Raw genomic sequence first — 27,324 nt, 5'->3', positions numbered from 1 at the left:
AGTCTGAAAATCAGTTTATAAGCTTAACACTTATTTCTAAGGCGTAACATTTATATAACCCTTGGGGGGGATTTGTGTGTGTGTGTCTGTGTGTCTCTGTACGTGTGTGTGTGTGTGTGTGTGTGTGTGTGTGTGTGCATGTGAGTATGTGTGTATGTGTACATGTATGTGTGTGGTGCGCGTTCGAGCGTGCGTGCTCGCGCGCGCGCGCGCGCGCGTGTGTGTGTGTGTGCGCGCGCGCGCGTGTGTGTGTGTGTGCGCGCGCGCGTGTGTGTGTGTGTTTCTACTGTGCAGTTCCTGTATGTTCTAACAGAGGGTCATGATTAAGTCCCTCTTCATGATCATGAGGGCGTGAAGTCTGCTATCTCTGATTGCCTTACCTTTTTTGTTCAAGTGTTCGCGTTGGTATGGAGTTCGTCATGGCCCAGTACTCCACTGACGCGGTCCGGTACAGTTTCCTGAACGCTACAAACGTGGCGAACGGCTTCAATAACCTGAACCCGCTCATCGGCCAGGGAGTCGTCGGTACGTGGGTCTACCCTATCTAATATAATCAACGTTAAACGTAATAAATCCGTATATGTTACCAAAGTAGTGAGTTTATGTTAAAAAGTACCTGGATGCTAAATGCACATGATTCCATGTCTATTTCTGCTGTACAATTATTTACCATGTACGTATACATATACATATACATATACTGATGAGAAGATGTTGTAGTACTTATAACAAGGCCCTATTTACACACGCGTTTTTTAGTCGACTTGGAGCCGACCCAGGACTGTGCAAGGAGAAACCTATGCAACTCAAGTAGCGTAGCAAGCTCCACTTGAGCAGCCCAAAGCTCCTCAAACACAGCCCCAAGTCGACTCCGAAAACTTGTGTGTAAACCCAGCCTAAGAGTCCTAACTATACTCCACGTGCCCTGTCTCCTTACAGGTGGAGAGAGCTATCACGTGTCCATCGTGATTCTGGAGACGTTCTCTGGAGATCTCTACTCCCCGGAATCAACCGCTTATACAGCCCTGAGGGCACGCACAGAGGCAGCGGTGGGACAATACTTTCTTTCGTGTGTCGTTTATTTTCTTGTGACCTTAAGTACACAAATAAACAGAATAATCATTTAAAAAACAATTGAATCATTTATTTCCCACAACAGGTAGGATCCGTGCTGTTCACTGAAAACGGAGTAATCCTGATTGACCTTTGTGACTTCAGACCAAGGTATGCGCAATCAAGATTCTCTCATTTTGTGAACAATGAAGCCATACTTCTGAGCTAGATTTTAGAATAGCGTCTTTGTAGTCCAAATTGAAGAAAAAAAATGCAACCGGAAGAAGAAGATGGGTTTGATTCATAAGCTGATTTCAAGCTAGAGACTCACAACACATTTTTCTGATGTGTGTTTTCAGAAACTGTCTATTAACCATATTTTATCAGGAAAAATTAAACTTGATAAAATCACCTCTCCACATTGTAGTTGAAGTATTTGATATTGGTTCAATTACAAGGGAGGTACCATACAATGCATATACATATATAGCTCATACGTTTAATCTGAGTAATAAAATGTTATGAGGGATAATGTTGCAGTGCCTTTTAACGTGCTCGAGGCACCTCCTCGATCACGGGGCCCCAATTTCACGTCCCTTCTGAAAGACGAAGGAAGATCCAACCAGAATGCCCTTCGCCGGATTAACAGTGTGATATTTCCCGTACAGGGGGATTAACATCCAGGCCACACTCCGTGTCATGGTCGCGCCCAGCGCCGTGACGTCAGTCCAGACCGCCATGGGTACTGCTGTCGCCTCGGGACAGCTGGGAGAACTGTCCGTAGACGCCGGTTATTTCACCCTTGACGCTGATCGTAAGTTTTCTGGTGTTAGCGTTTTTCGTCATTTCAGTGCCTTGCGCTCAGAAAAAATCATGATATGTACTGTCATTGAGGGTAATGGTTTCATAAGTTAAGTACAGCAAAGCAGGGAAATGTGTCACAATGTTTAAGTGCATTTCCTGTTTACTCATTCCTCCATCAATGCTTTCACTGAGTCACTCAATCGTTCACTCATTCAGTCACCCACCCACTCACTCAATCCCTCGCTCATTCGCGCACTAATTCACTCATTGACTCATTCATTGATTCATTCATTGATTCACTTTCTCATTCACTCACTCACTCACTCAATCACTCATTCCTTCATTAATTCATTCATCTCATTCATTCACTCACTCAATCATCCGTTCTTCCCGCCCCTCCAGTGCCGCTGTACGACATGCCGGTAGACCTGGTGTTCCTGGTGGACGGGTCCGACAACACCACGGACGCCGAGTTCAGCGCCATGACGTCATTCGTGGGAAAGATGTCGGCTGAGTTTAAACTGGGGCCCGACTCCGCCCGAGTTATGGTGGAGCAGTACAGCGACGGGCTGACGTCATCACTCGACTCCGACGACTTTACCAACGTGGCGGACCTGCAGGCAGCACTGAAGACCCTCACCAGGCAAGGTGGCGGACGGTAAGGCATCATGTGTTTCCTTATTCGATACAAGCTGCCCTACATGTCGGGACTGGCATTAAGGGCAATTTGTAAAGTACAGTGGTTCAGGTGACGGAGGAGGGAGATTGGCACCCGACATAAGTCAAGTAAGTCAAGTAAGTCTGCAACATGTTGGTTTCCGCCAACTTGTATATCTAGAGAGCACAATTTGAAGAGTAATTCATTCCTTATAATCGTTAGCGTCTTTTTAATAGAATGGCTACTTGCTCTTTCGGCTTTTATGGCATGGATCCATCTAAACCACCAACACAGTAGAGCTATGCATTTTCATACCCGGGTAAGAATAAGACTCCCTTATTTTTATGCTACAGGGCGTTGGGGAGATCGACCGTCGCAAGTGTCGGCAGGCTACTCCAGGCCGGCCGGTCCGATGTCCCGAAAATCATTATCGCGTTCAGCACGGGCTCAGACGACTCGTCCGGGGACATCACCCTGTCGTTCGCCGGGCACTTCGCTCGTCAGCTTGGCGTGGTGGTGTACGGCGTCGCGCTGGGCCTCACCGCTGATCGCAGAGCACTGCAGGACATAGTCGGGTATTCTTCCAGCCAGCTCCGGTCGGTCCGGAACACAAGGGGGTTTGTGGACCTCAGGAACAGGCTGCCTGCGCGATTCGGCAACGGTCAGTAGGGACTAGTGTTCGGGGTTCTTATGTTATCACCATGAAAAACGGAGATACTGTTTTTGGTGTGTCTGTCTGTCTGTCTGTCTGTTTGTCTGTATGTATGTGCGCGCGTGTGTGTGTGTTTGTGTTTCCGGATGTTTGTAGCAAGCATACTGTTACTCAAGAACCTATATGGATTATGATGATATTTGGTATGTGGGTAGGCGTTAAGAAGACAAAAAAGGTCAATGTCCATTTTGGGCCCTCTGGTATGTGACCTTGGTACCTACAGCAGATCTAGAACTTCCGTTTTTGACCTGGACGTGCTTTCTTTTCTCTTTTTTTATGTTTGCTTTGTGTCGATTGCTTCTAGAACAGATAGAAGACAATTTTCACTTGTGTTTTAACATTATTGTAATCCTTTGAAAATGACAATGGTGGCAAACTGTTAGACATATAGATAACCCTAGAAATGTTTCCTTGCTATGACAAAAAGTTATCTCTAGATCTTCAGGATTTGCGCTTTGTCTGAAGTTGAGTTGCTGCAGATTGAATTGGCCTTGTTTGATCATAGAACACAGCTAAACAGCAAAACGTATTTCTTGTTCCAGTCGGTGTCTTGTCGTACGGATGGCTGCAGGTGGCTCAGCGGTACGTTAGCAGCTTCGATGACGTCACCTCTGTCGCGCACGTGGCGCTGGAGCAAGGGGTACTGACACAGGTCAGTGACCAGAAATAGACTTAGATTTTTGGCGACGCCTCAGGGGCGGAGCCTTTAGTATAGTACTACGGTTGGTTTGGAAATATTCTGGGAATTCCACGAACGCATTCCCTAGGGAAGGCTACACCTTGTTATCTCTGACAAGGAGGTTATATTTTCGAACGTGTGTTTGGTGATGAGAATTATATCTGAAAGACGTAAAGCATGTAAGGATCGGATCTCTGTGATTATTTTGTGTGGGTAGGTCTCGGCTACCGCTGTCTAGATTAAGATACGGGGTCCCTGGCGGTGTCGGTAAGAACTGCATGGGTTTGTATGTTTCGATGTAACATCATGGCTGTTTCTCTTTCCTCAAAAGTTGTGAAGAGGTGGACACACTACCGAGTAGAATTCTAAAACTCCGTATGGTCTCTAAGTTTGGTCAAAATGTTTTAAAGATCAATAAATGTTGTATTCAATTGATATTGTGTTTTTCCCACAATACATGTCTCATAATGAAATGGCTAAGATCTATGAAACACTAATGCCTCGGTGTGTATCTATGAATCTTACAGCTCAGCGACATTTTTTCGGGCGTGGATGGCTTTCAAACGGTCAACATTCTTCAAACGCGGAATGTCACGTGAGTATCATTTAATGTTTTGCAATACCCCGTATCAATAACATTTGGTGAAATTGTAGTTCCGGTAGCGTCACGTGAACTATTTAGCAAAATTACACAAATGACGGTTGATTAATATTTGAATATGCCAATATTTTGAGTAGTGTGTGTTGTAGCCTGTATTATTGCCAACATTTGATGATGTGTAACCCTTCATGTTGAATGTTCCCGTACCTCAGATCTTCGGGTTACACCCAAGTCGCGTTCTCGGTGCAGTCCGGGGCGTATTCGCTGGAGGCGCTCCTAACGGCGTGGAGCAACAACGGTCCTTCCCAGTTCCACGCCGTGTCGTCATCGCTACTGGTACCATCAGGTCAGAACTTCACACCTCATCTTACCATTGTTTCCTTTAAATGATACTTAAGATACCTGATACGCAACTGGATAAAATTTGGAAATTTTCATATTCTCTCCAATCGCTTGAGTAACTGCTATTTGGCGTATCTTATTACCCGGATGTCTAACCTTCAACGACGACTCATGATACTTGAATTCCTTAAACTGATGTCTGAAATATTCATAAATAAATAGAGGCACTTCCTTGTAGTAAAAATCACTTCTAGAATTCTAGTCAAACCAAAGTTTAGATCTTTAGTTGCAATATCATACTGTCTCTACTGATTTGCAATACTTTGGTGTGCCGTACACTGACATTGTTTCCTCTTTATTTAGGACAGAGGAGCGTCAAGACTTTTGTTTGTTGCCATTAATTAAGAACAGGTTATTTTCTTGCATACCTACAGATTTCCAGGCTTTCTATGCCCGTTTCGTTTTCATGGCGAACACACTTCCGAGTGAACAACCTATCGACATCATCTTCGCTTACCAGAACGAGATATTACGACAGGTATAACGCATATTCTCATTCAAGTTTATTTCGGTAGAAACGTTACTAGGTACAAAACTTTGGCTGTGTTAAAATAACTTTATGTTCAAACCCCATAGGTAATGTATAGGTCATATGACAAGTCTCTCACTTTCTCTCGCCAGTTCTACACACTTGTGAATTCCTCAGAAAGTTATTCCCGGATCTACTATGCTCAAGTCGTCAACGCCTTCAAATGGTGAGGAATTCAATGAAAATTCATGTTTATCATGGTGGAAGTTGAGGTTTAGAATTTATCTTATGGTAACCTCTACCAACACAGATGACTTTTCATGCTAGAATCAAACTGAAAGGAACCCCTGAAACTGGACTAACTTGAAATTACCTTTGCCCTTTCCCAAATTTTATCCAGTTGCTTAAGCTTGAATAACTGTTACCTTGCGTTTTTTATTACCTGGATGTCTAACCTTCATTGACGTACCCCTTCCATCTTCTAGGAGAGTCGGGTACGTGGTGTACCTGAGGATTGTCGTGTCCAGGTCCATCCGGGCCGACCTCCAGGACTTCCTGTTCACCCAGGTCCGGGCGGGCGGGTTCCCCGGCGCCGAGGCGGGCTCCCTCTCCTTCAACGCCGACATCCGCGCCTTCGGGGACGTCCCGACCGTCGACATCTTTGTGGACGACCTGGGGATCCTGCGAGAGAGCCTTCACGTATGATTTGAATTTTTCTTCTTGTTTACATTTTGATAGCGGTATTTGATAGTACTTACGTTTTGCAAACTGCTTAACTGTTAATACAAAAACTAACCATTGCCTACACGGTACAGACAGGCCTTCTACGTTTTTGTTCGTCTTTTATCTACGCTGAGTACCTTTGTGCGTTTTCCAGGTTGTACTTTCTCATTGGTCACCTCACGACTGTGGTCCCGAAATACAAAGAGAGCACGAAAATGAGTAATATCATTACCATGCAAATTAGTGGAATCGACAAGTGTATTAGAACCAATTGATTGATATCGTTTAGCACTGATATATGATGATATCTTCTCACCAATTTGCAGGTATATTCCCCCGCGGTCCCTGTTGATGTCACTCTGCAGTTCTTCGTCTCCAACAACGGCACAGGTAACGCCTTGTCTCTTCAAATGGAAAGGAAAACATATCCTAACAAATCAATAGTTGTTGCCATATTGTCCTTCTGTGTAAAATTTGGAAATACCATTCTTCCCTAGAATTACAAATGTTTTCAGCAGTGTTTCGAAGGCCCCCTTTCATGGTTCGCTTAACTTTTTCTTTCATTGCGTACTTTCATTGCTACAATGACGATTACTGGAACTTAAATATGCAACTGAAATATCAATCCTTAAACTGGCAAAAATTCTAGTAAGCTGTTAAAAGTGTAGTGCAACTTGACTATCCAGTGCGCTTTGCAGTGGTTGCAACTTATGCTAGCGCATCGTTGCTATAGATGTACGATGCATGCACAAATGTCTGTTCTTGTGTTCTTGATGCTATGCGTGCGACGATGCTTTGTATTGTACCATGTGCTTCTGCCCGGCGCTATTGCCTGGCTCCTGAGGTGCACCTAACGCTGCTTCAACTTTCTGCCTATTGACGACAACTTGCAGACAATCCGTCAGCTGGCCAAACGTGCAAGGACAGTAACTCCACCTACGTGGATTGTAAGTACGCTCGTGGTCAGGAAAGGACGAAATCATTTCATCATCTTGACATCAAATATTTTTCATTAACTAACTTTCACGTGCACTTGACGAACTCCTACGTTTACGACAAAAATATCCCTGTACACAAAAACTAACGGAAAACACAAACTTACCATGGCTTGAGCTCAAAAAGATAATTATACAACTCTGACATGTGCACATAAATCAACTCGATTGTTTACTCAAAAACTAACCATGCCGTCTCGGTACAATCAAACTAACCATAAAATTAACTTAAAAAAAACTAACCATGGCATGAACTGAAAAAAATTAACCATGAGCTAAACTAGAAACAAAACTAACTAGCCATGGCGTGAACGAAAAAACTAACCATGTCGCGAACTAAAACTAACCATGGCGTGATCTAACAAAAACAAAACTAACCATCTCGCGAACTAAAACTAACCATGGCGTGATCTAACAAAAACTAACCTTGACGTGAACTAAAAATAACCATGGCATGAACTAATATAAACTAACCATGATATGTACACAAGAAAAACTCATCATGATCATCTTCAACACATTGTCTAACCCTGTTCCTAGGTTCAGACTTTTCTTTGCAATAGTCACTAACACCACCCCGTAGTTACAGAAATCCCAGAAATACAACATGGCGCAGGAGGTGCCGCTTCCAAACACTTCCCTATACAGGCATCCCCCATGATTTAACTGTACCTACAGCATTAAAATTTCTTCGGTGTAAGGGAAGTTGGTTCTCATTACGAATGTCATGTTTCGCTCAGATCATGTCATCTCTTGAACACCATTCACTTCATCAGTCTCTGTCTAAGCACTGGTAGTTTAAAATATTCCATTATAAGCTATATCTACATGTGGATTCTTTTCAACTCTGCTTTAAACGTAGTTTAGAAAATTGACAAGGCTTTTAACGTTGTAAGTGAAAAAGTAAGCAATGCTGTAGTAGCTGTTATGTAACATAGACTGAAGATTAGTAGGCATGGCAAAAGAACGTCCCCTCCCATTCAGGATTATTCAGATCTTCATCCCGTAAGATAGTCACCTCTAGCGTGCATGTATTCACCCAAGGCAATAACTGAATATCAAAGCACACCAACAGCACGCATTAACAATGACATCACATGATACCATTTGGCATCTAAGTCAAATTAATGGTATTGATGCAATGACACGTCATTGGGCGTGTGTCTACGTGACACATTCAACCTGATTTGAGAGACATTTCCCATAGGTTCCCTTGCTGACGCCCCCCTGTCCAGTGATGAAGGCAACTTTGGGTTCAGCGCGTACATCACCAACTCCGCCAACCTGGAGGACGCCACGGCCATGAAGGAGGTCAATGTGACGGTGGACTTTGACAGTAGGGTGTCGCTGAGGCTCGGGCTGGCAAGCGCAGGGAGGACCTGGTTCTCTGGACCACAGGTGACTATCTACTGTTGTCCGTGACTTTCTCTGCACTACGTATTGTTTTCGCAGTGGTTTTCATGTTCGCGGTTTTCTCGGAGACCGCTTAACCGCGAACTTAAAACCGGTGTTTCCATTACTATACAGTGTGTGAATTTAGCGCTACCGCGAACTTAAAACCACTGCGAACACTCCATTTTCTCCCTACCGCGAATATAAATCACCGCGAACTTAAGGGGAATTTACAGATTGAATACTGTTTGAGTGGCGATTCTACAGAGTCAGAGACTAAGAATATGACAGATTGTCTAACCTTCTCCCTGCTGCTGAACCCCATAAATACAGATTTTATTCCGTACGAGAAGAACAGAGCTAAATTGCTTCGGCCCAGTAGACATGTTACAACGTGCTTCTCGCCCCACGAGGTGGGCACGTGAAAGGTGACCGGTGACCAATCAGAGAGCCACATTGCATGTGGAGTCAGACGTTCTCACGACTCTCCCCGCCTTTTGCATTTGAACACCATGCGAGTAAGCTGCAGAAAGTTTGCTGCGTGATTTCTCTTTTTGGATCTTTGGCCATCTTCCTTCTGGTCGTTACCGCTTCCTCGGTTCGTCTGCTTCTTAGGTATCTGGCATCTAATTACCTTTGCGGTGAGTACCTTTCCCCATTTCTTTACCCGTCGTTTTTTAGTCAGTCATGACGGAGCGCCCCCCCCCCCCGTCCCCCCGGCGTTCCTGGCTCGTTTCGTCCAGTTTATGCAGGAAAGTCCTTGCACAGCCTCGGGCCATGTTTACGACAATTCTTTGTGGAAGCCCGAGTGTACGTTTCATTGGGTTTCGAAGCTGGGGGGCACCGTCCAGGCCTTCCGTCGAGCAGGCTTTATGGATTTTTCGTTATCGGTCGCCATAGCAACATAATGCTACGTGTTAGCCTGATTGTAAAAGTAGCTACAGACGGGATTTAAAATCTTCTCATGTATTTTCATGACTAAAAAACAATACAGATTTTGTGACAAACGGCTACCTTAGCAGGGAGAAGGTTAACTGTCTTCCATTGATCTCTCAATGATCTTTCTATGACGCCAATGATCTTTTTTGAAATGCTGTCACATTTAAACGTCATATTCCGTCCTCTCGCTTGTACAGTTTGCATCAAACTATCTACAAATCGAAGCAATGGTGCAAGTTCTTGCCAATGAGTTTCCTTTTGTCGCCAGGTCCAAGTGGCGTTTGCAGACGCGGCAGAGTGCCGGCTGTACACCCACATCTGCCTGACGGTCAGCCTGCTGGAGTCGTACCACGACTACGGGCCGAACAACAACGACTTCTGCATAGAGATTCCTGAGAAAGACTGCGCACTGCGTATGTACTATACTGTCACGACATCACACGTGTTCGAAGTATTGGGCCATTCATCCCGAAAAAGGACGCATGGGCAGTAGAAAAAGAGAATATATTTCTTGTCTCTGAAACACAGTCCAGTTGACAACAACCAATCACCGTTAAGATCTTTAGCTTTCAAGCGTACCGCTGGGTTCTATCAAAGTCCTTATACAGCAAATGTTCACTCTCTCCCTGGCAAGTGTTTCTCTCCGAAATAAAACCCACAAGCCTTCAAAACCAACATTCACCACCATCTCCTAGCATAGTCACCTATATCTCCCACCAACTTAGCCCAGTGCCCAGAAGTGGTCTCTTGGCCTTACACCGAGAAAACCCGTTAGAAAACCATGTCGTTGTCTTGTGCCCACAGAACCATGCAGCGCCGGTATCTGTGGCGCCAACTCCAACTGTTTCGACGGGGACGGGCAGCTTCCCTACTGCGTGTGTGTGCAGGGGTACCGCTCGCCGACTGACGACGGACACGACTGCCAAGGTTAGCTTCCTCCATTACCTCCCAGACAGAGGAATATGTGTGCTATAAGATTGCCCTTAACATTCTTCATTTAATTTTCAAATGAAACTTTCTGCACGATTTACGTATTGGCAAGGAATAGATCATATTCATATCATTGGCTGAGTAGATGTAGACTGGGTGCCATCCGACTACTACCGGGGCACCTACACTCCCTACCGTAAAAAAACGGGTGTAGGAGCCCCGGTAGCAATTGGATGGCACCCAGGCTAGAGTAGATGTTTGTCAGCATATTTTCATTTGCCATCAATGTAGCTTCCAATTCTAGCATTTTTCTCGTCAAAGTTTCTGTGCAACTCGTTTCACGTCATACGTAATGCAATCTATCATATATTTCCACACATTTAAACACGTTAAGATCCTGTCGATTGTCCCAATTAACCTGATCATCACCATCTACTTGTTCTGCGCTACCTGTTCTGCGTCTGTAGCCGAGGAAACGTCCTGCATGTCCATGCAATCAGTCTTTCTGAAGTTTTTGCCTCTATCCTGCAAAACCCGTAACGTTACCTCTCGGAATTTTGTGTTGTCCCATTATTTGTACAGATATCTTTTTCTCGTCAAGCTTTCTGTGCAAGTATTTTCACGCCTTGGTTATGCCATGTATCATATATTTTCACACATTTACATATTGATATTACATCCTTTGTGCAGATATCGACGAGTGTGCGGAAGGGTTGGAGCAGGACGCCCCCGTGTGCGACAGATCCGCCAACCTGAGGTGTTCCAACACGGCCGGAGGCTACGAGTGCAACTGCAGGCAGGGGTGGACCATGGACAACGGCGTCTGTACCAGTAAGCAACACGCACGGACATTTATTACCTCCGTGAAGACGGGGGTATTGTAATCAGTTGGTGTGTTCGTTTATTTGTTTGTTTGTTTGTTTGCTTGCTTGCTTGTGTGTCCTGGTGTGTACCGCCATGATACAAGGCGGAAATGGTATAATAGGATATTTGGAGGGTTGGATAACTGGTTTGGCTATCCGCTGATGTTGTAGAAAGGCAGGATGTGATTTCGTTTTTTTGTCTTCCAGAGTCGAATAGACTCCAGGGCTCCGTTACCTTACCGGGTACCTTCACTCCTGCGTTGAATAATCCAACTTCAGTTGCGTTCCAGACGCTTTCTCTGCAAGTGACTGTGACGGTAAGTTATGCATCAATGCTACTAGGGTAACACAAAGGGTAATGAAGGTAAACTACACCTGAATGTGTCCAAAACTGATGCCCTTTGATGTGACACAAAATCAATGTCCATAGTGCCCATATCACACAATCGACGAGCTTCGGCCGTATATTTGTCGATCGCCGCCAAATTTAAAAATCGCCCGAGAGTCGCGAATATTTTCGCCAAAAAATCTAAAAATCTGCCACATTGTACTGGAGCTCAATGAACTGCGAACGTCGACCTATCCCTTCGGGGGAACACCGGCCGAAAATAACATTTAGAGCTCGCAGACGTAAACGACCATCGCCATTTCAAACGGTCGTCACCATGTCGCTTTTCATGGCTTTTAAGGGTTGACAAGGAGAAAAAAACGTGTATAAAGCAACAGTCCGATAACAAATGTACGGCAGTAAAGACAAGATGAAAAACGAACTAGAAAGGCAACATTTGCGAGCAAATACAGCATGTTTAGCCATAATTCTCGCCATGCAAAAAATGGACTCTCCCAAAATAACAATGGACCATTCTAAAATACTTGCACTAAAAAAATGAATCACCCAGTCCAAAATTGAGTCTTCCAGTAGCACCTCAACACAATATGGACCAGTCCACAACCATATCCACTTATTGATTAACAAATACACTTCTGCTAACAAATGGACTTTTTCATAATCATTCCAGCTCAAAATTGAAAGAAATAATTAAAGAATCCTCCCCTTGCAAGAATGGGATATTCCGTGCCATTTCCATGTAAACCAGTCGGAAAATATCCGCTGAAAATTACACTCTTGCGCATAATCAACCCAGTTCAAAATTGAATTAAAAAAGATCAACCCCAGGGAAGAATGAAGTTTTCCATAGTATACATATGAAGATTTGACAGGAGAAGAAGGAAATGACCAAAAACAACATATTTGAGTCAATTCCAAGTCACCGAGAGGGTTTTAATATAATATTTGTAATATGTTTGAACTATTTTGATTAAAAGAATGTCTAAGTCACAATAGTTCTAAAGTGTTCAAACAATTAGAATTGAAACTTATAACATGTTTGAACTTATTTCACATACGTTGGAAACATTTCGAACGTAACTACACAAAAATCTCTTTATTTAGAACAGTTTCAAACCATCTATCCAAATGTTTCAATGTTCGAACAATTTGTAACAAAAGATTTTCACAATTGCCCCCATAAACGAAGGTGCTAAGTCCTCCTGTGTGTTTTTGCCTATTTTCGGTGGCCGCGCTAGACCACCAGCGGATTTGTTTTGACGGAGCGTCACCCGCGCGCGACGATGTACACTGTTCGGCACCGCTAATATCCGGCATTTTCCCGCTCCAAAACACTCCACAAGACCCACGTTTTTAGTGTTTTGCCTCGTGTGCAACACGATTCGATTTGCATTACTAACGGGACGAAAATGATAGAAAAAATTCACCCCGTCCCGGCGTCCGTCCCAAAAACATGAACGACATGAAAATATATTTTCTTACAGATTCAATCACGAAAATCAACAGCATGGGATTCCAAATTTTCGCAACGGCCGACCATTTATCATGGTTGAACTTCCTTCCAAGGCGTGCGATAGATAAACATTCCCGGCACATAATAGTCACTAGTACCAGACTAACGCAAGCTCATGATGATAATAGGGAGAAAGTTTGTCAGTGAAGTTTGGCCACAAGAGGGTACATTCATTTAACGTTACAAGCTAGCGCAAACGGGCGAATCATTGACCTTACCGGGGACTGACTCTACTGGCCTAATCATTCCTTTTTTGCCGAATTCTACGATCCATACGCCCGTACGTAGGACATGTAGGAATGCCTGGTGGACGCTACACATCACGGGAGACGCGTGTTGGTCCGAGACAGACAGCGGCGTGCTTTCGATCGCGTAGCGGCGACGCACCGCTGCGACAACGTGCGGGACCAAAACGCCTGTCCCCAGTGAGACCGTGTGTTTTGCGCGGCATGCCCCGAATCCGTCTACCATTGCTGAATGTAGCCCGATTCATAGAGGTCTATTTCGTAAGCATTATTTCATGTAACCCTCAGCGTGAGAATTCCTTGTGCAACACTTCGCTACATTATATATTCAAGTTTCCCCGCGCACCGCCTACCACCCGCCTTTGATCATGTATGAAGTCGGCGGCAGAGAGAGATCATCAATCAATTTTGACAGGAGTGTCGCGCCAGTCTGAGGAGAAACGATCTCCCGTGTTGTGTTGAAGAATTTGGAGTTTGAAAATATCTGGAATAACTAATGCTAAAATAAACATTCACAAAATCATTGATTTAACTTCTTTTCTGCTATAAAATTTCCTAAACTGCAGTTTAACCACTCAGTTTAACGGAACATGGTGTTTTCCCGATAATCACGTTAAATGTTTATGTCCGGTCTTTCCTCCTCGTAAGCAAACTTCCAGCTTGTCGCCAAACTTTGCCGAGGCGATATGTACAGAAGCTGAGCGCGCTCGTTGTTTTGTTGTGCTAGCCATGCCGTGACGAGTCTTCGATTATCTGTAGTTGTTGAAGGACACACAGAAATCTTCGGACTGTAGTTTTACCGCTTCGAAGGGCGTGACAGTCAACGGTACTAGTAGTAAGGTTTGAACGAGCGTTGTGTTTCTCAGCTCACCTCAGTTCCAAACGTAAACAACGGGTACGGGTTAACGTGAGCGGCGGGGGATTTGTTCGGCTGGCGACACCCCCGTACCGTGCCGATAGCGTGGTGTGTGTCGTGTTTCCTTGAAACGGATTTTTAACAATAGAAAACTAGATCTATTCAAGATTTCTAACAAATTTAATGGAAACTTTTATGTCCGGCGTAGTAGGATTTTGGGAGTACCCAACCGCGCTCTTCACGTGGAAATTTTCGATACCGCGAAAGTAAACAAAACACCTACGATCGCCTGCCAGGCTTCTCGCGGTGGGGCGTCTTTATTGGTCTATCATTAGGTGCTATCAGCTACTTAGCAGGGACGTGTAGATTGCTTTCGTATGGCTCATTTAACCAATGTTCGAAACTGTACGAACAAAAGATGAATCTATATTGTGATAGTTTCGAAACTTATAGCAATATTGTACCCGCCGATTTAAATGTTTCTAACATGCTGGAACGCAGTAGAAAATATTTCGAAAGTCAAACAAAGGTTCGAAACTGTTCTAAACATTTACTCATATCAGTTAGGTTGTTGCAAAGGTTTCGAAAATGTTACAACAAAAGGCAACAAACACCCTCTCGGTGACGTGGAATTGACTCGTATGGGTGAAATATAAAAATGTGACACCCCTTTGTTTGAATGTACTTTGGGTTGAAAATAACGAAACGAAAAAATTCTTTGTTTAAAAAATCGTTTTGAAAGGCTGTATGCCAAACATTTGAATGAGGGCCTGTGTACATGACCAAGGCAGACACATACCAGATTTCACATTATTTTGGTTTAATACATAGGAACTGGAGATGTGTATCTTTGTTAAAAAAAGAGTGAACAAAGCCATGTAATCACATGTCCTAGGAATTCCCATACCATATTTGGCATGAATACTAGCACACCTGCGCCAGGAATGCAAGATAATTAGATTAACCCAATTGACCAATCAGGTGGTCGCAAGGCTCACAGGCATGCAAGGCCAGGTGCAAGGCACTTGGGGTCAATTACCTTTAGGTCATATGTAGTATTGAAAGTGACAGAAGTGGCAAATATTGTCAAGAAAGCCCAAAATAAATCGTTTTGAATATATGTGTGCCAAAAATGGGAATGTAGTCCTTTAAATATTTGTTCAAGCCACATATACAGCAAATTTTAGGTCATTCGGTTGAAATACCAGGGCGCAGGAGGCCAAGATATGCTAAAAATAGCCTAAAAACCTCAATAAAATCACTTTCAAGGTCAATATCAAAAAAAGGAAAAGAACGTACATTGGTTTTTGCCTACATTACCTCTGTTCCAAATTTCAGGTCATTTGGTCAAAAAATGACAGAGATGAATCCATTTGAAGATTTGACAGGAGGAGAAGAAGAAGAAGAAGAAACATGAGTAAAAACAATATGTTTAGCCATACTAGGTATGGCTAAACATAAATATCGAAAATCAGAAGTGACCATCTTGGGTTCGACGACAGTTTAAGAGACGGAAATTAGCCTGGGTCGCGGACTTGTCGTCCGATCGATTTTCCTGCTGTGTGCCATGTCTTTAACTAGCCTCCACCAGGCCTTCCTACGGGCGTAAGGATCGTAGAATTCGGTAAAAAATACTAATTGGCCAGTAGAGTCAGTCCACGGTAAGGTTGATGATACGCCTGCAAATGAACCCTCTGGTGGCCACCCCCCCACCCCCCTGGCAAAATCCCCTATAGCTGGCGTAGTTAGTCTGGTAGAGTAGAGAGTAGAGACTAGTCTTTAACGGCGTTTGTCGTCCTTCTCATTCAGATAACGCAGCTTTTCCGCATCACGATCATCATCGTCATCAGGATCACCATCATCAGCTTCTCGCCCGGCAGCGTCGTCGCCAACTACGCCATCGACATGCCGGTCGGCCAGAACATTACCGACGACGCGCTGACCGACGCCCTGTCGAACGCTCTGGCCTCGGCGCTGAACCAGTCCAACCCGCTCAACATTGACCCGGGATCCGTCACGGTTTCGGGTAGGTTACAAGTCATCTGACGCATCTGTTCTTTTATTTCTGCTATAACTGAATTCGAAAAGCGAGGAGAAGCTGATCTATTAAGTGATGTTTATCTATTTCGTATCTAGTAACTTTCAATATGTTTTGTTATGACCTGTACTTAGCCCAGTGTATCAAAATGTGCAATAAAGGTCGTCCATTTGATATTGATGATGACGGAAATCGGTCAATTCAACGCATTTCGCAACGAGCCAGATTCCGTTATTGTTTCAAGTACTGTATATAGCGTTAAAGCGATATTGAGTCTCCTTGACAGCTTAAGCTTTATTCATATTGTAAGACAGGTTGTAAGTACAAGCATGTAGGACTAAAGGAGAACAGGCAATTGATGAACTGATAATTATTAAGTACACTGAACACATATCTATACAAAGCTAAGGTAACCTGTTTCGAAAATGTGTGCGTTTTTCCAAAGATTTCAACGAGTGCGCTAACGAGACCACCAACGACTGTTCGGCGTTTGCTACCTGCAACAACACGGTTGGGAGCTTCAGCTGCGCATGTCTGCCCGGCTATATCGACCAAGACCCCGTGGACGATCCCGGTAGAACATGCGGTAAGGCCTTGAAACACGTCATGGCAAATTTAAATGAATGAGCAAAATGTTTACGTCATCTTTCAATTTTCGGTTGAAGATCTTCAAAAAGGACTAGATTACCGGATTTTTTTTTACTTTCAAAACTTCAAAACTTTGTCGAGACAATGTCTATTTATTCCGCAACATCAAAGACAAAATGTGCATATTGCATGTACATATACCTACCACACTATTTTGGTTGCTCCGCGCTTCTACCTTGCTGATTAATATGTTCAATTGATAGATAAGGGCGAAAAACGGATTGTGATATCATTATAATCTGTTTATATCTTCAATCCATAGAGTCACCACCGACACCAACACCAACGCCGTCCTTACCACCTCCCACGACCCTAAGTGTGATTTTACCCAGCTCGCTTCAACCGACCCTTCCGGTATCTCTGGCAACATTAGCGCCGACTGTTTCACCAACTATTCCGGAGTCTCTAGCAACATTGTCACCGACCGTCTCACCGACTATTCCGGAGTCTTTAGCCACATTGGCACCGACCGTCTCACCGACTATTCCGGAGTCTCTAGTAACATTGGCACCGACGGTGTTACCAACTGTTCCGGAGTCTCTAGCAACATTGGCACCGACCGTCTCACCGACTATTCCGGAGTCTCTAGCAACATTGGCACCGACCGTCTCACCGACTATTCCGGAGTCTCTAGCAACATTGGTACCGACGGTGTCACCAACTATTCCGGAGTCTCTAGCAACATTGGCACCAACCGTCTCACCGACTATTCCGGAGTCTCTAGCAACATTGGCACCAACAGTCTCACCGACTATTCCGGAGTCTCTAGCTACATTGGCACCGACGGTGTCACCAACTATTCCGGAGTCTCTAGCAACATTGGCACCGACCGTCTCACCGACTATTCCGGAGTCTCCAGCAACATTGGCACCGACCGTCTCACCGACTATTCCGGAGTCTCTAGCCACATTGGCACCGACCGTCTCACCGACTATTCCGGAGTCTCTGGCAACATTGGCACCGACCGTCTCACCGACTATTCCGGATTCTCTGGCAACATTGGCACCAACCGTCTCACCGACTATTCCGGAGTCTCTGGCAACATTGGCACCGACCGTATCACCGACTCTTCCGGATTCTCTAGCAACATTGGCACCGACCATTTCACCGACTCTTCCGGATTCTCTAGCAACATTGGCACCGACCATCTCACCGACTCTTCCGGAGTCTCTGGCTACATTGGCACCAACCGTCTCACCGACTATTCCGGAGTCTCTGGCAACATTGGCACCGACTGTTTCACCAACTATTCCGGAATCTTTAGCAACATTGGCATCAACCGTCTCACCAACTCTTCCACAGTCTTTGGCAACACTTGCACCAACCGTCTCACTAACTATTCCGGAGTCTCTAGCGACGCTGGCACCGACCGTCTCACCGACTATTCCGGAGTCTTTGGTGACATTGGCACCGGCCGTCTCACCGACTATTCCGGAGTCTCTGGCAACATTGGCACCGACCATCTCACCGACTATTCCGGAGTCTCTAGCAACATTGGCACCGACCGTCTCACCGACTATTCCGGAGTCTCTGGCGACATTAGCACCAACCGTCTCACCAATTATTCCGGAGTCTCGAGCTACATTGGCACCGACCATCTCGCAGACCATCCCGGAATCCCTGGCGACATTGGCACCGACCGTCTCACCAACGATTCCGGTGTCTTTGGCGACATTGGCACCGACCGTCTCACCGACTATTCCGGAGTCTTTGGCAACATTGGCACCGACCGTCTCACCGACTATTCCGGAGTCTCTGGCGACATTAGCACCAACCGTCTCACCAATTATTCCGGAGTCTCTGGCAACATTGGCACCAACCGTCTCACCGACTATTCCGGAGTCTCTAGCTACATTGGCACCGACCATCTCGCAGACCATCCCGGAATCTCTGGCGACATTGGCACCGACCGTCTCAACAACAATTCCGGTGTCTTTGGCGACATTGGCACCGACCGCCTCACCGACTATTCCGAAGTCTTTGGCCACATTGTCACCGACCGTCTCACCGACTCTTCCGGAGTCTCTAGCAACATTGGCACCGACCATCTCACCGATTATTCCGGAGTCTCTAGCAACATTGGCACCAACCATCTCACCGACTATTCCGGAGTCTCTGGCGACATTAGCACCGACCGTCTCACCGACTATTCCGGAGTCTCTAGCAACATTGGCACCGACCGTCTCACCGACTATTCCGGAGTCTCTGGCGACGCTGGCACCGACCGTCTCACCGACAATTCCGGCGTCTCTGGCAACATTAGTACCAACCGTCTCACCAACAATTCCGGTGTCTTTGGTGACATTGGCACCGACCGTCTCACCGACTATTCCGGAGTCTCTGGCTACATTGGCACCGACCATCTCACCGATTATTCCGGACTCTCTAGCAACATTGGCACCGACGGTGTCACCGACTATTCCAGAGTCTCTGGCCACATTGCCACCGGCCGTCTCACCGACTATTCCGGAGTCTCTAGCAACATTGGCATCGACCGTCTCACCGACTATTCCGGCGTCTCTAGCCACATTGACACCGGACGTCTCACCGACTATTCCGGCGTCTCTAGCCACATTGCCACCGGACGTCTCACCGACCATTCCGGAGTCTCTGGCCACGTTCGTACCTACGCCTTCCCTGACTGTACCTGTTTCTCCTGCAACGGCGGTACCTACACCAAGTCTCCCAGCGTCTCCACTACCTCCTGTCTCATCTGCAGCAACCGCGGTACCAACTACATCGGCGCCCATCACAGCACTGCCTTCAGTAACGCCTTCAGCTGCTCCGGTGACGCCATCAGCTGCTCCTGTGATGTCTTCAGCTGCTCCTGTGATGTCTTCAGCTGCTCCTGTGGTGTCTTCAGTTGCTCCTGTGATGTCTTCAGCTGCTCCTGTGATGTCTTCAACTGCTCCTGTGATGTCTTCAACTGCTCCGGTGGTGTCTTCAGCTGCTCCTGTGATGTCTTCAGCTGCTCCTGTGACGTCTTCAGCTGCTCCTGTGATGTCTTCAACTGCGCCTATGATGTCTTCAGCTGCTCCTATGATGTCTTCAGCTGCGCCTTCGGTTCCACAGGTTTCAACGCCAGCGGCTACCGTCTCTACCCCAACCGTCTGTACTCCTATCTGTGGGGTGCTGGCCTCCTGCCTCCTCATAGGTGGCATACCACAGTGTGTCTGTAACTCAGGCTTCCAAGGAGACGGTTTTACGTGCAGGGGTGAGTTCATGAGCTATTGTCAACGATTCGAATCGATAAGTTTTACTAAATGTGACGATATCGCAGCAATTTACAAACTTATCTTATCATGTTTGTCCATTCATTTTAGGACCTAGGCCCGGTTTATACACGCGATTTTGTGTCGACTCAGAGATTCTAATTAGGCTAAGTCGACTCCAAATCGACTGGACTCAGCGACTTGGAGTCGACTCCGAAAACGTGTGTGTAAACCCAGCCCTAGTGCTTAATAGCTTTACCCCAAGTATTGTGTGTGCATGTCTGCAATGCAGGTTTGCATGTTCTACCAGAGGGCGCTTATGACCGTCTCAGGGGCTAAAGTCTGTCATTGCCATGCCATTGGAAATACACTTTTGATGATGTTTCCTGTTGTTTTATTCATTAGATGTTAACGAATGCTCCACCACCTCCGCCTGCACGGGTCCGAACGAGCGCTGCAAGAACAGAGAGGGCAGTTTTGACTGCGTCTGTCTTCCTACTTTCATGAGGTGGGGAGCAGCGGACAACTGTACAGGTACGTTAAGCCCCGGGTACACATAGCCGAACATGGCCTCCCGACATTCCCCCAACCATGGTTGGTTGTGGTTCGGGAGCTAGGTCGGCTGTGGTGGGCTGGTGTTCGGTGCGGTCGGCTGGTGTTCGGCTGCACCAGCCGAATGTTTTGACATTTTCAAAACATTGGGTTGTGGACGGGAGGTCTGGAATGTGTTGGTGGTTTGCTGGTGGTTGGGAGTAAGTCAGTAGTGGTCAGGGTGTGTTTGGGAGTCAAATTTGACTCTTAATCTAAAACTCGTCAGACTGCTTTGAACCTACCGCCATCTATTTCAATTGATGGCAACTACCAAGCACTATATTTTCTTTCGTGTGCAAAATAGAAATGCCCAATCTTCAAGTGTTTTTCTATTACATTTAATAGCAACCAGCAGGCATAACATCGACCTCACCTACAAAGATAGTTTTGATTATGATCCGGCCGAACATGATGAAAATAGTGACGGCTTCCAGGCAGAGAGGAAAAGGCATATCGACGAGGTACGTTCAACAATAGCTTTCGAGATCATTTTTAGATCATTTTTTCCTTTTCTCCATAAATGGTGCATGTATCAGCAACAATCAGTCAAAACGTCATATGATTCTATTTCCAACATTAGCGTATGACACACGGTCTATAAGCAAGACAGGATTAACCCTGCGCAATATTAGATGATTCTAGCCTTTTCTTAATAGCTGTACCATCTAATTGCTGTTATTTGATGTTACGTTTCGTAAGTTTTGTATGAATTATGTTCGTTTACAAGAGGAGATGATACAAATGTAGCTCTACTGTCACTTGCAGACCTTTCCCTTAAACCGATATAACGCAGAGAATGCATCTTGTAAACAATGTATATTATTTTGTAATAGTATCATCTGAAAATACATGTAATGTTAATAAGGAGAGTTTCTACTTGTTTTCCATGCAGTTCGAGGACCTGGTAGACAACTGGGTGAGCAATGTCCCGGATGTTGACAAAGTTGCCACGTCATTCAACAATTTCCGGAGTGGGAGCCTCATCGCCAATAATGACGTCATCTTGGCAGGAAAACCGCTGTCCAGTGCGCAGGTCCAGCAGGGTCTAAACGATCAAATCAACGCTGATCCGGCGAATTCAAACTTTACATCAGTAACAGCGAAACGTACGTCAAATTCTATGTATTCTTTGAGAAATCATGTGAAAAGTTATATTTGTATCTGTTCAAATGGCCAAATGCTTTAAGTTTGAAATCATTGGAAAAACAGGCTGAGTTGCATGCCCAACCGGAGATCTGATGCATCAACAGTTAAAGAAGCAGAATCATATAGCAGCAATGTCTTGTAGTCCACTGCTAATTGACTAGCATGTTTAGCTCTCAGAGTCTGCAAATAGACTGTAAGTAACATATCGATTGAGAAATTTTCTCTTTTAATAAAGAACGTCAGTCCGGAAGCAAAAGCGAAGTCTTCAAAAAGCGAAGTCTTCAAAAAGCGGATGTTGCAGATGTCACACAGAATCTCGAACACAACTGTGAACTCAGAAGATGGCATGTCCGCACCTACCAGTCACAAAGCGTTCTGACTTATCTGTTTGTGAAATCTCTACCTTGCAGCCTACGATTATTGCGGCGATTCCAACACGCAGGATGCCTGCTTTAGTCGGGACTACTGCACCAACACGGGCACAGGCGGCTTCACCTGTCAGTGCCCCCCGACCCACCTGGACGACTCCCCAGCTGGGCTACCTGGACGTGACTGCAACAGTAAGTAGATTCCTAGTTAGAACTGATATTCTTAGGAGATGCAGATGACCAGCACATGGTCTATAATCAACTTTGTTAAAATATTTCAACTGTTTATCTGCTTTAATCAGGTAGATCATGCTTTCGACAAAACCTTAAGCTTGTCATCAACAAAAAAGATATTGTTCATTTGATTCAATAGTGATTAGTGGTATGTGCCCTACATCGCGCGCGCGCGTGTGTGTGTGTGTGTGTGTGTGTGTGTGTGTGTGTGTGTGTGTGTGTGTTTAGGCCCTTGACCTTGTAGTGCCTAGTGGCACATAGGGCAGCAGGTTTCCTTGCTGTTTCAGTAGCAGGATATATTTTTACAGGGAGGGGTAGTTACCCCTTCCCCAATGTGTTGGGGTAGAGAGCTTTATTGAAATAAATCTATGGTTTGCCTTGTTCTTTGTTCTGACAGTAAACAAAGTTCCCATCATTCTGGGCGTGGTGGGTGCTGCCTTGCTGCTGTTCCTCCTGGTCCTTCTCGCCATGAAAAGCACCAAATATGGCAGAAGGAAAGTCTGGGTACGTACCATTGTTAGTCATTTAGACGCTGTTTTCAAATTACTATTTCTGGATGAAATCCCTCGGGGGTTGCATGTCTTGGTCATATATATATGTATATATATATCATAACGTTGTCTTTTTTTTTTTGTTTTTTTTTTTTTGTTTTCAGACGCCAAAACGAAAGACTCACCAACCGGTAAGTACCAGCTTTGTCAAATGAAAATCTAAGTATAGTATGTTTGCTTTCATGATCATGATATTTCTGACTTAAGTAGAGAATGCTGTTTCAGTCCTATTCATGTAACCAGTAACTTTGGAGGGGGCTTCGGGTCTTGTCATATGGTGACCATTGAGTAAAACAAGTTTGTTTCCGAGCTGCAGTTTCTGTATGTTCTGTTAGAGGACGTTTGCCGTCAATGTTGTGAGTACTGCTTTTCCCTGTTCCTCCAGGGAGATTTTGAGGCAGGGGACATGGTGTGGGGTCGTGAGGAAGGCCGGTCTCTGTACTGGCCGGGCAGAGTAGTGTCTGAGGCGGACAGGGGAGAGGCCATGTGGGTGCGATGGACCGGGTCCGGAGGGTATTCCAAGGTAATTATCAAGCATCTACTGGAAGGGAAGTTGTGACGTTTTCTGAGCGTCCATTTTTTAATGGAAACGACCATGGCTGATCAGTGAAACATCAAAAGCAAATGAGATGGCTGGATGCACTGAAACGGTCACCGTGGCATTATAAAACGTTGGAACTTTCTTCCCTAGCTCCTTACAGTTGGTCACCAGTGGCTACTCTTGTCTTGGGTTCGTTTCATGGGAGACAAAGAAAAACCAGTCCCATTTTGAACCTTCTTGCCGCAGCTTCTACCTACCTTCCCCCGGCTTAATCCGTTTTGTGACCGGTAGAGATCGATAGCGGCCAACAGTGGCATCTAGTCAGAGGATGATTTTGCTTTCCTTTGGTCACACCTACAGCTATTTCAAGAAGGCCAAGTATAGTGTGATTCTGCTACAGCGTGACATACCCTAACTTACCCGTACCCTAGATCTCGTTTATTTATTCCTGTGTAACGTATCGGATGTTTTGCCCCTATAGGTGAAACAGAAGAGGATCGCCCCCTTCTACCAGTTTGACCAGTACTTTGACCGGACGGCGTATCACAACCTTCCCGCGTACCGCAAGTCCGTCAACGATGCACTCCGGGTAAGAAGCTTTTTTCGTGACCTCATTTGAGAAATGTTTATGAATGTGTATCACGTTTTCAGCACCTAAAAGAAAAATCCATCCACGATACGTGTTAGTTATTTTCTAAGTATGGACTGATAACATTTGTTAAGCAATTTCAATGGTTTTTTTCTTTGTTATCTTTTTGTTAAAAGTGTTTCCAAACGTATGCTTAATGACTGTTTTGGTTAGTTGGCGCTGTGTTACCGCTGACGATCTTTTCAAAGCCTGATTTGGTAACTTACAACAGACTTCCTGCCGAAAAGATACAGTCCCTGGCGTGGCGTGTGCATGCAATATACTTAGACTGGTAAAACTTATTTCCATTCAATTTCATTTTACATAACAGACGATGAATGCGCCAGCAAACGGCACCGCGTCACGAGTCCCCACGAACGGCGCCGCATCGCCAGTCCCCACGACCTTGGACAACGGACCGACGGAAGACTTCCAAACCCGGCCGGCAGCAAACCCGCTGCTTCGCCCGAAGGGGGTGCCGCACCTACAGGTGCCTGTCAACGGGAACGGGACGGGGCCTCGGGGCAACGGTGACATACACGGTGATGACGCGTCCAGTCGGGCTTCAACCATCGACATGGACTGGACACGTATCCGGACAAGCAAGCGGGTGAGCAACAGTTTGAATGTCTTGGGGATTAGAATCGCTAGCCTCCATAGCAGGCTCTGAACAGGCCTTTTGGGGATACACCTTTTGCAGCCAGCCCGTAACCATCAGCCACCCCATAACCGGCTGATGATTACGGGCTGGCTGCAAAAGGTGTATTATGGTTAGCCTCCAAAAAGGCTGGTTCAGAGCCAGCTATGGAGGCTAAGAATCGCTGGCTTTGATGCGTTCCTGCTATGTCGTCTTCTTCATCATCATCATTCAATGTTTTCTGTGGCTGAAGTTGTCGGACCATCCCGAAGCTGCCGCTAGCATTCCGTTAATCTATCCTAGTGCCTAATCCATGGCTAGAGTCTTTACTCATTGTGTCTCATTGCCGTGCAAACTTGCCGGTAAAGTTATTTTGGGCAACTTAAGACAGAACCGCGAAGTTAGGTTGAGACTACATTTACGTCATAACAATGTCTAATAATTGCAGAAAGGTGTGCTGCTTGTCGTGACTGTCCAATTAACAAGCACACATCGCCATGATGCTTTTTAGATATCGCTCTTGTTTCAGTTTGCGCCGAACGTGGCTCCACTGACGTACACGAAGAACCAGGATGAGATGTATCTGCCCATGCGCGATCGGGGCGAGGACGGCGCGTCCCACAACTTCGTCATCTCCAGCTCCCAGCGTCTCAAGAAAATCAAGGACAGCGACTACGTCTTACTGAACTTCGATAACAAGTCCATGTAATACAACTTACACGAAATATCTGGAGCTCCGGAGAGCAGAAAAGGCTTCTGAATCAAAGAACGCTAATCTTTCATGTTGTTCAAAGCACAAACAAACACACACACACGAAGCCACACGCACAAACACACACGCGCAGACACACAGGCATACACTGACTCACGTGCACACAGACACACACAAACGCACACACACAAACACACACACACACACACACACACACACACACACAAATTGATAACACGTTTAAACCTGCTACTTACACATTGCAATATTATATTACATAATTCATATCATGGTGGCCCAATCAGATCTGCGAATACAGACAAGGTAGCTAGACATAAGAGAATTTCGAACGCACTAGGTACGGTCGGTGATCATTTATGAAATTTTCAACAATTTAGTAATCTAAAAATTGTCATTCGGTGGAATACTTTGGTGTGAACCAAATTATACATATCATTAAGAATACGAATTTAAGCTTTAGTTCTTTACTTGCTACGAGCCATAGATGTTTTATCTGTTATCATGTCCCTGCTGTTTTTAGCTTGTGTTATCAAATTTGCATACCTGGATATAAAGTCTCCAAGCAGGTGTGGGATGAGATGAGGGGGGAATTAAAAACTGATAATACATTACAACTTGCCGCTCTGTCTATCTACAAAGCTAAAATTAAAACCAAGTTAAAAATGCTTGCAAACTTTTGAATATCTATAAGAAATGATTACAGACATTTGAAACTAAATCTAAAAATGACAACACACACCCGTCCGTTGACTTGGAATGGACTCAAAACATGTGTGCAAAGAAACGAAACCTACATTTGTTTGGAGATTACATATACCTCCTCCATTTCAAAATCGTTTCTGTCCATACTAGACCAATATCTAAAACAATGAGAGCATGAATGTATACACTAGATTTAGAAATCAACTGTCTTAAATGTTGTTGCTAGAATATGAAGAACAAGTTATTGCTATTAACTCTCTTTTTCGATCTCGTTCCTAGCAGTGTATGCGTTATGTTATGTTATGTTATGTTATGTTATGTTATGTTACGTTTCAGCTGGAGTTAATAAAGGCTCTGAGGGATAAATCGAAATGGTTCTGTTGAGTTTATTCATTGGGCCTCACTGATTTAAATTTATGGATGACATCATCTGGACACCCCAAAAGTTGGCGAAAAGAGCATAAAATTGATTTTAAAGATTCTTGAAAGTAAGGAATGATTCTAAGAAGGACTGCACAGACACTGCGTGGTATGATAGATAGTAAATCCTTTATTACTTGTTTCAGAGGACGGTGTAACAAATTAACTTCCACACTTGTTCTTCTAAGAAGTACATTGTTTTGTTAATTGTTAATTGAATCATAATTAGATGATTATGATTATCAAATAATAGATATACTTTTTGTCATATAGATAGGAGCTTGGGGTCTTGTTAGCATATGAAATCTAAACGTCTTTGCGACAAAATATTGAAGCTGAAAAAATCATACAAAATGTTTGAAGATACATGTAAATATGATAGACTTCGCACTAGCTAAAATGTACAGGTCGTCGCCCGTTGCTCATTCTCATTTTTACTACATTTATTCAAAATAGCCACCAACTCCGCAACAACATGCTCCTATTTGATAGAACCAGTCGTGAGCTATTCAGTGCGTACCCCCGCCTTCTCCCCACGAACAACTTATGAAGTGCCACGTGATGAAAATATACCCATATTCATATGCGGCTTTTGACCCAGACAATTAGAGTTGTGCGTGGCTGTCAACAGCGAAGGAACAGAACGCTCTACAATGGACATCATTTTCCAGGTGAGAAAAACAAAACATCGT

General features: G+C 44.9%; 1 protein-coding gene across 3 annotated transcripts in view; it reads left to right on the top strand.

Annotated features, from left to right (window-relative positions):
* The window catches only part of LOC136441643 (uncharacterized), a 28,494-nt gene extending 1,910 nt beyond the window's left edge, over nt 1-26,584 (top strand). The window contains exons 3-34 of one of the 3 annotated variants that reach the window (XM_066438049.1): nt 395-525; nt 940-1,043; nt 1,160-1,224; nt 1,722-1,867; nt 2,260-2,515; nt 2,869-3,176; nt 3,770-3,879; nt 4,434-4,501; nt 4,720-4,853; nt 5,284-5,387; nt 5,531-5,604; nt 5,864-6,077; nt 6,428-6,491; nt 6,995-7,048; nt 8,304-8,494; nt 9,696-9,840; nt 10,232-10,354; nt 11,048-11,188; nt 11,428-11,537; nt 15,993-16,209; nt 16,667-16,807; nt 17,132-20,083; nt 20,487-20,615; nt 21,018-21,133; nt 21,565-21,778; nt 22,229-22,378; nt 22,818-22,924; nt 23,076-23,102; nt 23,357-23,494; nt 23,994-24,101; nt 24,472-24,750; nt 25,307-26,584. In XM_066438049.1, the coding sequence (XP_066294146.1) occupies nt 395-525; nt 940-1,043; nt 1,160-1,224; nt 1,722-1,867; nt 2,260-2,515; nt 2,869-3,176; nt 3,770-3,879; nt 4,434-4,501; nt 4,720-4,853; nt 5,284-5,387; nt 5,531-5,604; nt 5,864-6,077; nt 6,428-6,491; nt 6,995-7,048; nt 8,304-8,494; nt 9,696-9,840; nt 10,232-10,354; nt 11,048-11,188; nt 11,428-11,537; nt 15,993-16,209; nt 16,667-16,807; nt 17,132-20,083; nt 20,487-20,615; nt 21,018-21,133; nt 21,565-21,778; nt 22,229-22,378; nt 22,818-22,924; nt 23,076-23,102; nt 23,357-23,494; nt 23,994-24,101; nt 24,472-24,750; nt 25,307-25,486 (7,300 nt within the window). In that variant the 3' untranslated portion in view covers nt 25,487-26,584. Of the gene's footprint in view, nt 1-394; nt 526-939; nt 1,050-1,159; nt 1,225-1,721; nt 1,868-2,259; nt 2,516-2,868; nt 3,177-3,769; nt 3,880-4,433; nt 4,502-4,719; nt 4,854-5,283; nt 5,388-5,530; nt 5,605-5,863; nt 6,078-6,427; nt 6,492-6,994; nt 7,049-8,303; nt 8,495-9,695; nt 9,841-10,231; nt 10,355-11,047; nt 11,189-11,427; nt 11,538-15,992; nt 16,210-16,666; nt 16,808-17,131; nt 20,084-20,486; nt 20,616-21,017; nt 21,134-21,564; nt 21,779-22,228; nt 22,379-22,817; nt 22,925-23,075; nt 23,103-23,356; nt 23,495-23,993; nt 24,102-24,471; nt 24,751-25,306 lie in introns of all 3 variants that reach the window. The other 2 variants (XM_066438048.1, XM_066438050.1) reach the window with 2 other exon arrangements.
* Nucleotides 26,585-27,324: the final 740 nt, after the last annotated feature.

The sequence above is a fragment of the Branchiostoma lanceolatum genome, chromosome 9 (genome assembly GCF_035083965.1).
Source record: "Branchiostoma lanceolatum isolate klBraLanc5 chromosome 9, klBraLanc5.hap2, whole genome shotgun sequence".
NCBI classification, from domain to species: Eukaryota; Metazoa; Chordata; class Leptocardii; order Amphioxiformes; family Branchiostomatidae; genus Branchiostoma; species Branchiostoma lanceolatum.
The sequence above is the reverse complement of the archived record's forward strand: the minus strand, read 5'-3'. Positions and strand labels throughout refer to the sequence as shown.